The sequence below is a fragment of the Capra hircus genome, chromosome 9, assembly GCF_001704415.2.
Source record: "Capra hircus breed San Clemente chromosome 9, ASM170441v1, whole genome shotgun sequence".
Lineage (NCBI taxonomy): Eukaryota > Metazoa > Chordata > Mammalia > Artiodactyla > Bovidae > Capra > Capra hircus.
In genome coordinates this window covers 30705722-30720579 of record NC_030816.1, presented here as the reverse complement: position 1 = coordinate 30720579, position 14858 = coordinate 30705722, and the positions used below count along the sequence as shown (strand labels likewise).

The following is a 14858-nucleotide window of genomic DNA, read 5'->3' as shown; positions in this document are numbered from 1 at the left end:
GATGCCATCCAGCCATCTCATCCTCGGTCGTCCCCTTCTCCTCCTGCCCCCAATCCCTCCCAGCATCAGAGTCTTTTCCAATGAGTCAACTCTTTGCATGAGGTGGCCAAAGTACTGGAGCTTCAGCTTCAGCATCATTCCTTCCAAAGAAATCCCAGGGTTGATCTCCTTCAGAATGGACTGGTTGGATCTCCTTGCAGTCCAAGGGACTCTCAAGAGTCTTCTCCAACATCACAGTTCAAACGCATCAATTCTTTGGCACTCAGCCTTCTTCACAGTCCAACTCTCACATCAATACATGACCACAGGAAAAACCATAGCCTTGACTAGACGGACCTTAGTCGGCAAAGTAATGTCTCTGCTTTTGAATATACTATCTAGGTTGGTCTTAACTTTTCTTCCAAGGAGTAAGCGTCTTTTAATTTCATGGCTGCAGTCACCATCTGCAGTTATTTTGGAGTCTAAAAAACATAAAGTCTGACACTGTTTTTACTGTTTCCCCATCTATTTGCCATGAAGTGATGGGACCAGATGCCATGATCTTTGTTTTCTGAATGTTGAGCTTTAAGCCAACTTTTTCACTCTCCCCTTTCACTTTCATCAAGAGGCTTTTTAGCTCCTCTTCACTTTCTGCCATAAGGGTGGTGTCATCTGCATATCTGAGGTTATTGATATTTCTCCCGGCAATCTTGATTCCAGCTTGTGTTTCTTCCAACCCAGCGTTTCTCAATGATGTAGTCTGCATAGAAGTTAAATAAGCAGGGTGACAATATACAGCCTTGATGTACTCCTTTTCCTATTTGGAACCAGTCTGTTGTTCCATGTCCAGTTCTAACTGTTGCTTCCTGACCTGCATACAGATTTCTCAAGAGGGAGGTCAGGTGGTCTGGTATTCCCATCTCTTTCAGAATTTTCCACAGTTTATTGTGATCCACACAGTCAAAGGCTTTGGCATAGTCAATAAAGCAGAAATAGATGTTTTTCTGGAACTCTCTTTCTTTTTCCATGATCCAGTGGATGTTGGCAATTTGATCTCTGGTTCCTCTGCCTTTTCTAAAACCAGCTTGAACATCAGGGAGTTCGTGGTTCATGTATTGCTGAAGCCTGGCTTGGAGAATTTTGAGCATTACTTTACTAGCATGTGAGATGAGTGCAATTGTGCGGTAGTTTGAGCATTCTTTGGCATTGCCTTTCTTTGGAATTGGAATGAAAACTGCCCTTTTCCAGTCCTGTGGCCACTGCTGAGTTTTCCAAATTTGCTGGCATATTGAGTGTAGCACTTTCACAGCATCATCTTTCAGGATTTGAAACAGCTCAACTAGAATTCCATCACCTCCACTAGCTTTGTTCGTAGTGATGCTTTCTAAGGCCCACTTGACTTCACATTCCAAGATGTCTGGCTCTAGGTTAGTGATCACATCATCATGATTATCTTGGTCATGAGGATCTTTTTTGTACAGTTCTTCCATATATTCTTGCCACCTCTTCTTAATATCTTTTGCTTCTGTTAGGTCCAGACCATTTCTGTCCTTTATACTCTCTAGATAATTCCCAGGACATCTCATTTTGTCTTCTATCTACCATAGTCATTCTTCCTCCACGAACACTGGGGTGAAATCACCCCTGGCTGAAAAGAAACATGTGTCCTGTTTTAAGAAGAGGTGTTTGTTCCTCAAAGATATAACTGTGAACTTAGAAGGAATGATTCAGTCTGTACTCTTCTCAAAAGATCCTGCATAGAGATCTGATGCTAGAGAGGCAGGGCCCCTCAGGGGAAGACAGCATTCCCCTGCAAATAAAGAAGTAGCTTTTGAAACAACTCGAAGCCCCCATTGATTAAGAACTATGAAATGTGCACCTGAGCCAGATGGACTGTGTTTCTGCTCTTTACTTCCCAGGGAAAAGGCTTCATTTTTAAGTCAACTTCATTAAGATAATTTACATATGAAAATTGTACCATTTAAAGTCTACAGTTTGAGTTTTGAAAGATATGTGCACATGTGTAACCATCACCACAATCAAGATATAGAACACTGCCCTTATCCCTGGGAGTTCCTTTGTGCCTATTTCCAGTCACACCTCCTTGCCCACCCCACCCTCAGACAACCTTTGATTCATTGGTACTTTCTATGATTATAGATTGGATTTGCCTAGACATTGCCTAGAATGTTATGTAAGTGGAACCATTCTATACCTTTTGAGAAGGCAATGGCACCCCACTCCAGTACTCCTGCCTGGAAAATCCCAGGGATGGAGGAGCCTGGTAGGCTGCAGTCCATGGGGTTATGAAGAGTCAGACACAACTGAGTAACTTCACTTTCACTTTTCACTTTTATGCATTGGAGGAGGAAATGGCAACCCACTCCAGTGTTCTTGCCTGGAGAATCCCAGGGACGGGGGAGCCTGGTGGGCTGCTGTCATTGGGGTCGCACAGAGTCGGACACGACTGAAGCGACTTAGCAGCAGCAGTTGGCCTCTTCCAGTAAGCATAATGCTAATGAGATTCATCCATGTCATTACATGTTTTTAAAGTTCGATCCCTTTTATTGCTGAGTAGCATTCTGTGTCCAGGTGTGCCACAATTAGTTTATCCTTTCACTAGCTGATAGACATTTAAGTTATTTTTCAGTTTATTATTATGAATGAAGCTATTGTGAACATCCATGTCAAAAGTTTGGAATTCAAGTAAGTTCAATAAACAGAGCAGCTTGACAGTTGACAAACTGGCTGCTCCTCTGGGGGAAGGAGGCATTGAGTAGTTGATGAGACCAAGTTACAAAAAACAATTGATTTTGTTAAAAGCAGTTATTAGTCAAAAATGAAAAAAAAAAATGTACTGAGCAGAGAAGACTGCTGATCAGACATCTTTCAGCTGTATGGGAAAAAATGGATTGATTGCAACATCATTGGCAGGACAGAATAATTTGTACAATAGTTTTCTTTGGACATGGGCTAGAATTAAGCCAATAAGACTCAGACCTATTCCTGGTTACTTCTTTGTGCTATGCTTAGTTGCTCAATCCTGTCCAACTCTTTTCAACCCCATGGACTGTAGCCCACCAGGCTCCTCTGCCCATGAGGATTCTCCAGGCCAGAATACTGGGGTGGGTAGCCTATCCCTTCTCCAGTGGATCGTCCCAACCCAGGAATCGAACTGGGGTCTCTTGCATTGTGGGCGGATTCTTTACCAACTGAGCTATCAGGGAAGTCCATAGGATATGTTTAAAGGCCTGTCCAGGCACCAGAGACAAAGAGCTCCATTTCCAGAGTTAAAAAGACTACTGACTGTGGGACCTTAAGCAGGGATAAGAAAGATTGGCAAATGAGCATAAAAACACCACCTATCTTAAGGACAGTCTCTGATAAGAATCTATATAAATCACTTAGCAAGTCTAGCACATAAGGATTTATTATGTTTAAAAATCATGTAATACCTTTGACACATAGTGAAAGAGTCCAAACATATTCCTTAAGAAACGAGTATTTTCTTTTTTTCCCTTAAATTACACTGTGAATTCTTCCTATGTTGTTTATATAACCACCGAATAACTGAATTATTAATCAATTTGGCTAGATTTTAAAAGCATATCAACTCAGTAACAAAATCTCTCTGTGGCCACAACATTCCATTGTCCATCTCCTCACACTGTAGCTGTTTAATTCCAAAGTTCCCACCAGTTGCTTCTCCAGCCTGAAGAATCACCTCTGGAGTTTGTCAGTAAATCTGATTCAGTAAAACTTCCTCATGAGCTCCTGTCGGAAGTGTGGTCTGCAGTCTACTCTCTTGGGCTAACTCTGACTCAGGGGTGCCCATTGCACCATCCTGTAGGGTGGGGTTGAGGGAGGTGGGGTTGGAAGATGAGGACCTGGGCTCGAATCCTGATATTGCCCCCACACATAATATACCTGAAGTCTCTCAGCTTGGATCTTTCCTTTCCTCCTTTCGGCTGTAGGGTAACAAGCACCTCACATTGCCGTTACAGAATTATATGATGTTACTGTAACAGGGGGCTTCCCTGGTGTCTCAGTAAAAAATCTGTCTGCAATGCAGGAGACCTGGGTTTGATCCCTGAGTGGGGAAGATCCCCTAGAGAAGGGAATGTCAACCCACTCCAGTATTCTAGAGGAGCCTGGCAGGCTATAGTCTATGGGGTCACAAAGAGTCAGACACGAATGAGTGACTAAGCACAGCACAGCATATAGTAACAGGTCTGTCTCAGTAAGTGCTTGTGGACCCTGTTAATTCCATGATTTATCTTAGTCTTTTTTGTTTACCACCATCTCCAAAGTCCACTGGCTGCATATACTTCAAATGAAATGGAGCAAGCTTTAAAGAGTGATTCAGGAACCTCTCTTGTAAACAGTCAATATGTAAAAACTGCCCTGTGTGTTCACCTTTCAGGAAAGGTGGGGGTCAAGCTAGCTCCTGGGTTTCAGGTGAAAGAGGTAATCTTAATATTAAATCTGTTGTAGCCAGACGTGTGTGGGGTTGGGTTTCAATGGGCTTGTCACCAGGAATAGACTTCCCTCCGCTGGGAGCCAGGCTGGGTTCCCGCTTGAGCTCCCTCCCGCCGTCCCGCAGGCGGGCCTCCTCTTCTTCCTGCCTGCCCGGCCCCTTGGCTACCAGCTCTGCGCGCGCCGGGCGCCCATTGGCGGATTTGCTTTTATTGATTTGTTCTGAGCCGGCTCCTGGCTTCCCGCGCCAGTCCCGGTGCCGGCCGTTTTGCCCCAGGCTATGGAATAGGAACGGGTTTTCCCCTTTATGGGCACAGGCACTGGGCGGCTCTCGCAGGTGGTGGGGGGGTTTGGGGGGGGAGGTGGTTCCCTTCCCATGGATAGGTCGGACCCCCGAGCCCATTAGGTTGCTGAGGAATCGATCCCTGGCCGAGGTCAGCGTGGGAGAGTCCTGCGCTCTTCTGTCCTCCGTGACGCATGGCGGGGGACCTACAAAGTGGTCACCCTGCACCTTTGCCCTCCCTCCAGCACCTGCCCCCATATTGACACCCAGGAACACCCCATGGGAAACAGCCTCTTGGGTGAGCTGGGCAGTGGCCAGCTGTGTTCCCTGGGGACCAGCAGGTGTTTGAATGTCCACCTGCTTCTCCCATTGGACGGGCACGGCCTGGCCCGTTGAGAACCTCCGACTTGGCTGGGGGCACACCCACGTACTTGAACTCGATTTCTTAAGGTTTTTCAGTTGAACGCAAAGTGGCTTCTTTCTGTTCTGGAAGAGAAGACTGTTTTTCCTCGTTCTTCTTCCTGCCTAAAGAAAGAAGTGGCGGTATTTGGGGTGGGGGGTGGGGCGGGGAATTCCACTTTAACATACTTTAGCATGTTTACTGCTGCCCTGTAGGCAGACATGGCTGTTTAGAATTACATCTTTATGGGATTTCCTGGTGGCTCAGACGGTAAAGAATCCGCCTGCAATTCAGGAGACCCAGGTTCAACCCCTGGGTCAGGAAGATCCCCTGGAGAAGGGAATGGCTACCCACTCCAGTATTCTTGCCTGGAGAATCCCATGGACAGAGGAGCCTGGTGGGCTATAGTGCAAGGGATTGCAAAGACTCGGACACTACTGAGCGACTAACTGAGGTATAAAGCAAAACAGAACTGGGAGTTATTTATTTTGCATGTGTGATTATTAGGACGTTCCGAATTTTCTCTCATGATTTTCCTTCTACAGATAAAGGAAATGTTACTCTTCGGTAGCACAGAGCATAAATAGTGTTTGAGAAAAATTCAAAAAGTGAAAAAAAATTATTTTGTTGGAATGAATGCGAAAATGTAACTCTCACTTTCAATTAGAAACTCAAGCCTATTTTGGCTTGTAGTTCCATAATGTACTTACTATTAATACTAATAGGAAAAGCAGGATTCTCACATCTGTGTCTCCCATCCCCTTTTATTTTTCAGTCCAGAGCACAACCACCAGAAGAGAACAAAAGGAAGCCAGTTTTGGGGAAACTTGGCACTCTGTTCACGGCCGGAAGGAGAAGGAACAGCAGAAATGGGTTAGAGAGTCCCACCAGCTCAAATACCAAACCAGGCTCTCCCAAAGAAGTAACCTCTTCCAAACTCCCAGAAAGGGAGACTGAGAAGAGTCAACCTCTGGGCGGCCAACCAAGGCCGACAGACGTGTGCGAGGAGGGCTCCCCACAGGAGAAGTGCCAGGAGCCGGAGGGTGAACACCCCGAGGGCTGCATGCAGGCAGCCCTCCCGGACGCCACGCGATCACCTGGCCGGGGCAGCCATGCAGCGGCGGCTGTGCAGCAGGGCTGTGAAAGTGATTCACCCCAATTAGAACCTCTGGAGGCAGAGCGAGAGACCTTCCCAGATGCCACCGCCACTGCCAAGCAGCTGCGTTCCTCATTAGAGAACTCCTCCAGGCGGGAGAACGCAGAGGCGCTCATCCGCAGTCCAGGGGAGGACGCTTCGCCCGGCGCTGGCAGCGAGCAGGAGCCCACCCAGGGATCGAGGGGCGTGCCGGGCTCGCCCGCTGGGGAGCATACCGCCGAAGGGCACCCCCTCGTGTGTGTCCACGGAGGCTCTCCGGAGCCCCAGGGCGTGCTGAGCCAAGCCCCTGAGGACTCTTCGGCTTCGCCCGGCGACCCTCCCGCCGAGGGTTTGGAGAACTGGGCGGGCTCAGCACCAGTCAATGGCAAAGCCGAGTCCCCGGGGCAAGACTGCCGGCCCCGAGAGCGCGCCCACCCAGCAAAAGTGCTGACTCTGGACATCTACTTGAGTAAGACCGAGGTGGCACAGGTCGGCGAGCCGGTCGTGATCAGCCCCGGGGCGGGAGATTGCGGCGATTGCGACGACATGGAAAAGAGGTCGAGCGGCCGCAGGTCTGGGAGACGGAGGCGGTCGCAGAGATCCACCGACTCCCCCGGCGCTGACCCACCGCTGCCCGACTGTGCGCCCCGGGACGACACGGTGTTCGAGGACGAGGTGGCGCCAGACGCGGCTGCCGAGAATGGCTGTGCAGAAAAGAAAGTGAAATCTCCGCAGGCGGCCCCCAATGGGGGCGTTGCCTCCGCTGCCGGCCTCGAGTCCAAGCCCAGCCCCAGCCCCAAAGGGCAGCTCCGAGGGGAGCCGGAGCGAAGCAAACAGCCGCCGCCCACGTCGTCCCCCACCAAGAGGAGGGGCCGGAGCCGCGTCCCCGAGGCCGTGCCCACCTCGCCCGCCGGTGGCCCGCGGACTCCGGCCAAGGACTCCCCTCTCAAGAAGGCGCCAGACCCCGGCCCCAGCCCGGCCGCCAAGGAAAGCGGGGAGGAGGCGGCCCGGGTCATCCCCCGGGAGCTCACGGTTAAGAGCAGCTCGCTACTGCCTGAGATCAAGCCCGAGCACAAGAGGGGGCCGCTCCCCCACCTCTTGGACGGCCGGGGAGACGGAAGTCGAAGCAGAGATTTGGGCAGATCAGCTGGAGGTTCTGACGCCTCCGAGGGCTTGAAGCCTAGGAACCACTTCGGTGTGGGCAGGTCGACGGTGACCACCAAAGTGACCCTGTAAGTAACTGCGGGGTTACTTGCTACATTATCATCATAAACTGAACAGACTCATTCTATTTGAATTCTTGGATAAGTAAGCTTAAGAGTTGGGCTGGGCCAGCCCAGCTGCTCTTGAGGGGCTCGGAGTCTTTGCATTCGTGGAGGAACTGCCTGTGCATTGAATTTTCTCCTGGGTGGTGAAATTGAGATGGTGAAGGAGTAATTGATAAAATTAAGGTTTAAGAAGATGGCCCGTTCAGGACCCTAGTCAGTTGTTATTAATAATTCCTATTAATATAAGGCTCGTAAGTTCAATGAATGTAAAAGATTCAGTATTTACATAACTAATAGACAACCACGTGGCTTGACTGGAGCTCATTCTATTCTTTATTCAAAATATACACCAGCATTCCTGGGTGGAACATTCTTAAAACGCAAATGTGGTGAATTTGAAAACAGGGAGCAAACTCTAGTGTGTACAGTACACCCAGTAGCTTTGACCTGTGTGCGTTTACCAGAGTGCACAGAACCTTTTATGGAACTTAGTGCATTATTGGCCTAAAGCTTAAAAAATAATAATCTCTAATACAAGTATCTTGGTTGTTTCTTCCCCTTTATGATGTTAGGAAGTTTGGTGATATTTTTGCTCCCAGATCGAAAAGTATTTTTCAGTTATTGAAATGAAGAAAGATCAGTGTTTTTACTGGGAGGCTGTTTGACAAATGAAAGGACACATTAGAAGGATCAAGTTCAACAGCTGACTGTGACCACTGTGCTGTTAAGTTTATTGATTTTTCAAATATTTATTGAGTACCTTCTGTGCATGGTAGTGTGCTGGGAACTATGTGGGGGAAAGCCACAGCTGTGATTCAGTATATATTGCCTTTGAACAGTTTATGACACAGTCCAGCACCCAAGATGCCGACAAATCAAATAATTATATGAGGTGATAATCTGATTAAACTGCCATATGAATGTTACCATCCCTAAGACTGGGGTGTGGAAAGGAGGAGGAAATCACTGTTGATTTTTTTTTTTTTGGAGGAAGTGGGATTGTGCCTTGGTGGTGAGTGAAGTCTGTATAGGCAGATAGGACAGGGAGGGCACCCTATAAAACTCAAGACTCTCCCCCTTTCCCCACCAATTCTCCCCTATCTCTCGGTCAGCAAATGTGAAAATGAGTATCTAAACTGCTCAAGGTGTTTTCCTATATTCACACATTTTTTAAAGAAAGCCGAGTCTTTCCCAACATTATGATTCATAAACTGAACAGATTCATTCTGCTTGAATTCTTGGATAAGTAAGCTTAAGAGTAGGAGGTCTGCTTGGTAAACACTTGCAAGGAAAACCTGCTTAATGAATAACCTGAGCTACCTCACCCAGCTGCCAACCTGGAGAACTTTGATGGAGTCAGCAATTTATTCTGTAAGAGCAGCCTTGGAGAAATAACCTGAGTGAATGATGCCCATTATTTGTAGAAGGCCAATGTGACTGAATGTTCAGATCTCCTAAGTGTGAGCCTTAGAGACATGTTGTTGCACTGATTAAGGATGCTTCTTGTCTTCCAATCAGAATACACCAGTGGAAAAACCAGAAATGTTACACTGTTAAGGGGTAGGGTAAACAAACAAAGCATCTTACAATGAAAGTCTTCTTCATGTGCTGTTTCCTGTAATAGAACTAAACCAAATGTCCTTTTCTAAGGAATAATTATTTTCTACCTAAAATTTTCCTTTCCCAGAGGCTCAGTTTAATTCTGTTTTGTGCATGGCCTTGCACTTGGTGAACTGGCCAACTATTGGAATGGAGACTTAATAATTCTTCCTAGTCCTTTGACCCATTTCCATTTGACTGATGGATTTTTTTTTTCAGACCCTTTAGTTTTTTCTGTATTTCAAGTAGAAGTGATACTCAGATTATTTATAAAAACAACTTGAATCTGAAATTTTAGAGTTAAAACCATTTCATATTCCCTGAAAAAAATCACTATGAAGAAGCATGTTTCTTGATGCTGTTAGAGAAATTATGTTTTCAGTTCTCTACCAAGTATTGAATGTTGAGATTCTTAAAATGGTATGTTTAGAATAAGGAGAATTTTCTTTTCATATTATAGCCACAGGTTCTTAGACTTAAGGGTATTTTTCCTTCTCACATCTTAATGAAGGCATTACAACATGAATTATAGGAGCCTTCCTTTTAATCAGTTTGAACCAGGTTAATTGTAGTGACTCTCGGTAGCAGAAGTTAATAGCACAGAAAGTTCGGTTGTGAAAGGTATTTTGATCTTTGTGTAAATCTTTAATGTGCACATATGTGTGTCCTGTCCCTAATGTAGCTTCTTGGCTAACCTAGAGTGTTTTCCTTTTACATCATGAGGTCTGCTTTGATGTTTGACTAAGTTCCTTGAGCTGATCAGTGAGAATTTTTAAAGCGTATATTCCCTGATATGTGAACATCCCTTAGTAACTGATAGCATTTGTAAGTTCTCTTACTTATACTCATCTCACTGGTTTTAGAATTTAATCTTTAAGGAAGTACTTATAAGTTAATTTTGCTTTTAAGTTTCAAATATGGGTCCACCATGGGAGAACCTAGATATCTCGAGATACAGGAGAAAGCAATGCCTGGGAGAAATTCATGAGACTATAGCAAATTTAGTATTTAATTTAAAAATTAAAAAATAAAATCTAATTCTAAATGTTGTGTTTAGGAAGGACCTCTCAAGTCTTCTCAGTCTTCTCATTTTATCTAGAAGGATAAGGTGTCTTCATCCAAAGTCATCCTGCCTGTTCCTTCAAAAGGCTCATCAGGGCCAACCTTCTTGAAGGCCAGTGAGTCCATGCAGGAGACAGTGTGAGATCTTAATACTTGTCTACTTTGTATTCTCTTTATCAAGATGGCCTCTAAAGTATGATTATCTTATAGATCTCATGATAATTTATTGGCTCCTTGGCTCATAAGACTGGAGAGAATCAGAGGAGGTTACTGAGGTTATTGTTTTCCTGGGAAAACAGGATAGAAGAGTTGTTAGGAACATGGGATCTGAAACAAGAACACCTGGGTTCTGTCGCTTAATAGCTGTGTGACTTCAGGCAAATTACTTACCTTTTCTAGACCTCAATTTCCACATCTTAAGAGAGAATGTGCAAAATTGCACATGAGGCAGGTATAGAAAGTGCTTGGCCATTAGTGAATGTTTGTGGCTGTTATCTTTTACCTTTTTTATAAACCACTAGACCAATGATTTGGACATATTTTTGTTTTGGAGTCTGTTCTTCTTGGAAAGCTAATGTAAAAGTGACATATGTGATAGATAAGTCAGAGTGATTCTAGTTGAAAGGAGGGTTGCTGGCCAGCAGTTCCATCCTCCAGTCTCTACTGTCCCCAACTGCAACCCTTGAAGAGAACTACAAGGATGTCTTCAACCATAATGTGTGTGTGTGTGAACCAACTCTGTTCTAAACTATCTAGTTTTTCATTTGTTTGTTTTTATAGATAGAGAAGGTAGAGTCCAGAGAGCTAAAGTAACTTGACCAAGTTCACCCAGATAATTAGCATAAGAGTCAGAGCACATTTTTTTTTTTTTTTACTCAGAAAGAAAACTGTATACATTCAAAGACTTTTAATTTCATGGGCTTCCCAGGTGGCCCTAGTGATAACCCACCTGCCAATGCAGGAGATGTAAGGGACATGGGTCGATCCCTGGGTCGGGAAGACCCACTCCAGTATTCTTGCCTGGAGAATCCCGTGGATGGGGGAGCTTAGTGGGCCATGGTCCAAGAGGTCACAAAGAGTCAGACATGACTGAGGCGACTTAGCACTGCAGAACACAATTATACCCAAGAAATGTGAGAAAGAGAGAACAAATGGTGGCAGAACCATCAACTGAGTAATGGTGAGTAAGTCACGGTACATCTGTGTGCTGGGCTTTTATGTGCAGACGTTATAAAGACTTTTCAAATAAATTTTTAGTAACTTGAAAAATGTTAAATTCAAGGTGAGGTGCCAAGCTCTATGAACAGACTAATCTCAATTGTGTTGAAAATATTTCCCTATGCATACAAAAAAGACAGGAAGTGTACTAGAATGTTGACAGGGATATTGTTTGAGTAGTTAGGATTATGAATGATTTTTTGTCTTTATATTTTGCAAATGGTCTATAGTGAACACACTTTATGTAATCAGAAAAATTTTATGGAGGAAGGATGATGGGAATAAACTGTTCAAAGAGGTAAATAATAAATATTTTTTTATAATCCAGCTCTTTGAGATAATGTAAATTAAAAAGTTATGATAAGTAGTACAGTTGGTTCTGGGGAAAATCATTTACATATTTAAAGTATGGGAGTGCATGAAATATTCAAATTTGTTCTAATGTTCTTTGGGTCAACCCTAGTGCCAAGCACTGCACTTATGATAAACTTGTTAACCTGTCACCTCTAGAGTCTCTTAGCTGTATAATTTTCTCATCCCTCATAAGAAAGTGAAACAGCCATTAAAGATAATTGACAGTATATCTAGGATGGTTTAAAAATAATTTCATAAAAAATGTTACCTATCAGATGTTGGCTTTTCAGTTTTGTAGTAAATTGCGGTGTTTGCTTTAAAACCTAGGTTAATAAACTTATCTTGATACTGTTTTATTCTTGCAGCCCTGCCAGGCCCAAACATGTGGAACTAAATCTTAAAAATCCTAAGAATCTTGACAGTTTGGGAAATGAGCATAATCCATTTAGCCAGCCGGTTCACAAAGGAAACACTGCCACCAAAATCTCCTTATTTGAAAACAAGCGGGCAAACAGCAGCCCGAGACACACTGACATTCGAGGTTTGAAGAACACTCCTGCCTCTAATAAAACATTTGTCGAGAGGGCAAAGCTGAATTTAGCCAAAAAAGCCAAGGAAATGGAGCAGCCTGAAAAGAAGGTGGTGCCAAATAGCCACCAGAACAGTGTGCCGGGGAAGCCATCATCTGCAGAAGCCAAAGGGACACTTCCTGAAGAGGAGACCCCTGTTTCTCAGCTTCCCCACGGTGATAAGGTAGATGTGCAAACAGATGCTGGCTGCCCTTCCAAACCAGTGGTTGCTGCCCTGACTCCCCTTAAGGACCAGGAGCTCTTAGGAGAGAGTGACTCTAAGGCTGCTAACAGCAAAAGACTCGAACTTGAAAAGATGACTAATACAGCAGAAAACACCCCCGCCATTCTTGATACCAAAGATCCACCTCCAACAGCCATAGCAAAGCCGCAGCCTGGATTTCCTGACTCACAGCCCCCAGCTGAGTCATCTAATGGGCCTTCTCTGTCGCTGGCTGCCCCCATCCCTGCAGATGATACCAAAGACACATGTGCTCAAGCTCCTGTAAGCAGTTCTGTGTGCACTGATCTCAGAGTGTCAGAAAGCCATAATGGATGTGCTCTCCCTGTATCTCATCAGAATAATGAGACAATGCCTCCCTCCAAACTTGCAGAAGGAAGAGAAGGAGGAGGGGAGACAAGCCCTCCTTTGTCCCCACAGCACAGCCCGCAAGCTGTGGGAGATGAGTGTCCATCCAAGGTCCTAGTCCAGGTCAGGTCCTTCGTGCTCCCTGTGGAGAACATGGAGGGGGGCTGCTCCCGGATCATCACAGATAGCTCTGAAGTTAGAGAAGCACAGTTGCCAAGCTGTCACAATAATGAACTTCAAGTGGTTTCCGTTGCAAGTGGTGCTCCCCAGAAAGAGGAAGTACAGGGCAATAAGGGCACATCACCCAAACACATTCACTGCAAAGAGGAACATGTAGTAAAATCTGGCGCACAAGTCATGCCGCCCGAATCAGAAGCAACTCTGCCTGTCCAGGCTCAAAGTGAGGACAACGGAAAAGCCCTGAAGGCTGAATCCACCGCCACCAGCTTCCCTGACAACAGAAGTCATTTAGAAACCCCTCAAAGACCCAGTCAGAGTGTTGTGAATGGCCAGGGCAGTCCTGCCAGTCTTTTGAACATCTCTGCTGGTAGTGATGATAGTGTATTCGATTCTTCTTCTGACATGGAGAAATTCACTGAGATTATAAAAAAGATGGACAGCACTGTGTGTATGCCCCAGAAGAAAAAGAAGGCCAGGCTGCCAAACTCCCCCGCCCCTCACTTTGCCATGCCGCCTATTCACGAGGACAATTTAGAAAAGGTGTTTGATCCCAACGTGTTTACCTTTGGTTTGGGGAAGAAAAAGGAAGGCCAGTTGGAAATGTCACCAGCTTTACATTTGATGCAGAATCTTGACACCAAATCCAAATTGAGGCCCAAACGTTCATCCACTGAACAGAGTGTCCTCTTCAAGTCCTTGCAGACTCATACTAATGGGAAAGACGAGCCCCTGGCAGCTCCAGAAGTCAATGACAAAGAGAACAAGGATGTCCAAAACGGTGGAGTCAAGAGATCGAGGCTAGAAAAAAGTGCACTTTTCTCAAGCTTGCTGTCTTCTCTACCACAAGACAAAATCTTTTCTCCCTCTGTAACGTCAGTCAATACCATGACCACATCTTTCGGTACTGCTCATAGTTCTCTTTCTCGACCTTCCGTGTTGCAGCCCGTGGCTGAGAGTGCCCCACCCTGTAGTTCAGAGAAAGAACAACCAAGTCTGCCAGCCAGTAACTTAAAGGTCTTCAATTTCAACTCGTCAGATACGTCTCATTCGGGGTTGAAAAGTCTGAGCCCCATGGAAAAGTGCCTGCAAAAAGAGGAAACCAAAAAGGATCTGGATCTGCAAAGCAACCTTCCCATGCCAGAAACTAAATTTTCTGAATTCTCAAAACTAAAGACCAACGGTGATACGTCTAATCATACTGAAAGTGTTCTTAAATCAAACTTGCCAAGCTATGGAAGCAGTGACACAGACTTCACTGGTCTCTTCAAAGCCAGCCGGTTTGACCCAAGCATTTCTTTTTCTGGAATGGCATTATCAGATACAACAGTAAGTAGCAACATAGTATCATTTATTTGAGGTAGTTAAAAAAAATCAGAGGAAAAGGAGGGTGATGAGCAGTTCATGTTATTTGTTTAAAAATGGTTATGCTCCTATACAATAATTTCTTAACTCATTCATAACATTTGAAAACCTACTATGTACAATGGAGGTTAAAGTTCAAGAGAAAAGGTACTTGGATACTGTTCTCAAGGCATTCATACTCTAGCAGGGAAAAATATGCTACAAATATCTTAAGGCACTTGTGAATTTATATGTTGTATTGTGAAAGGTATAGAGAAGGTACCTTGAGAATTCAGAGACAGGGTGTTTTTTCTTCCCTAGTTCTGTTTTATACAGATGCTCAACACTATACTTGGAATTTAGTGAAGATTTGTGAAGGCTTTGTTTATCTTGAACCCCCACCTC

The 14858-nt window shown here is 45.0% G+C and overlaps 1 protein-coding gene across 3 annotated transcripts in view; it reads left to right on the top strand.

Moving 5' to 3' along the window:
- The window catches only part of AIM1 (absent in melanoma 1), a 227428-nt gene that overhangs the window by 168027 nt on the left and 44543 nt on the right, over window positions 1-14858 (top strand). For all 3 annotated transcript variants that reach the window (XM_018053108.1, XM_018053109.1, XM_018053110.1), the window contains 2 exons: window positions 5914-7505; window positions 12140-14438. In XM_018053108.1, the coding sequence (XP_017908597.1) occupies window positions 5914-7505; window positions 12140-14438 (3891 nt within the window). The remainder of the gene's footprint in view (window positions 1-5913; window positions 7506-12139; window positions 14439-14858) is intronic.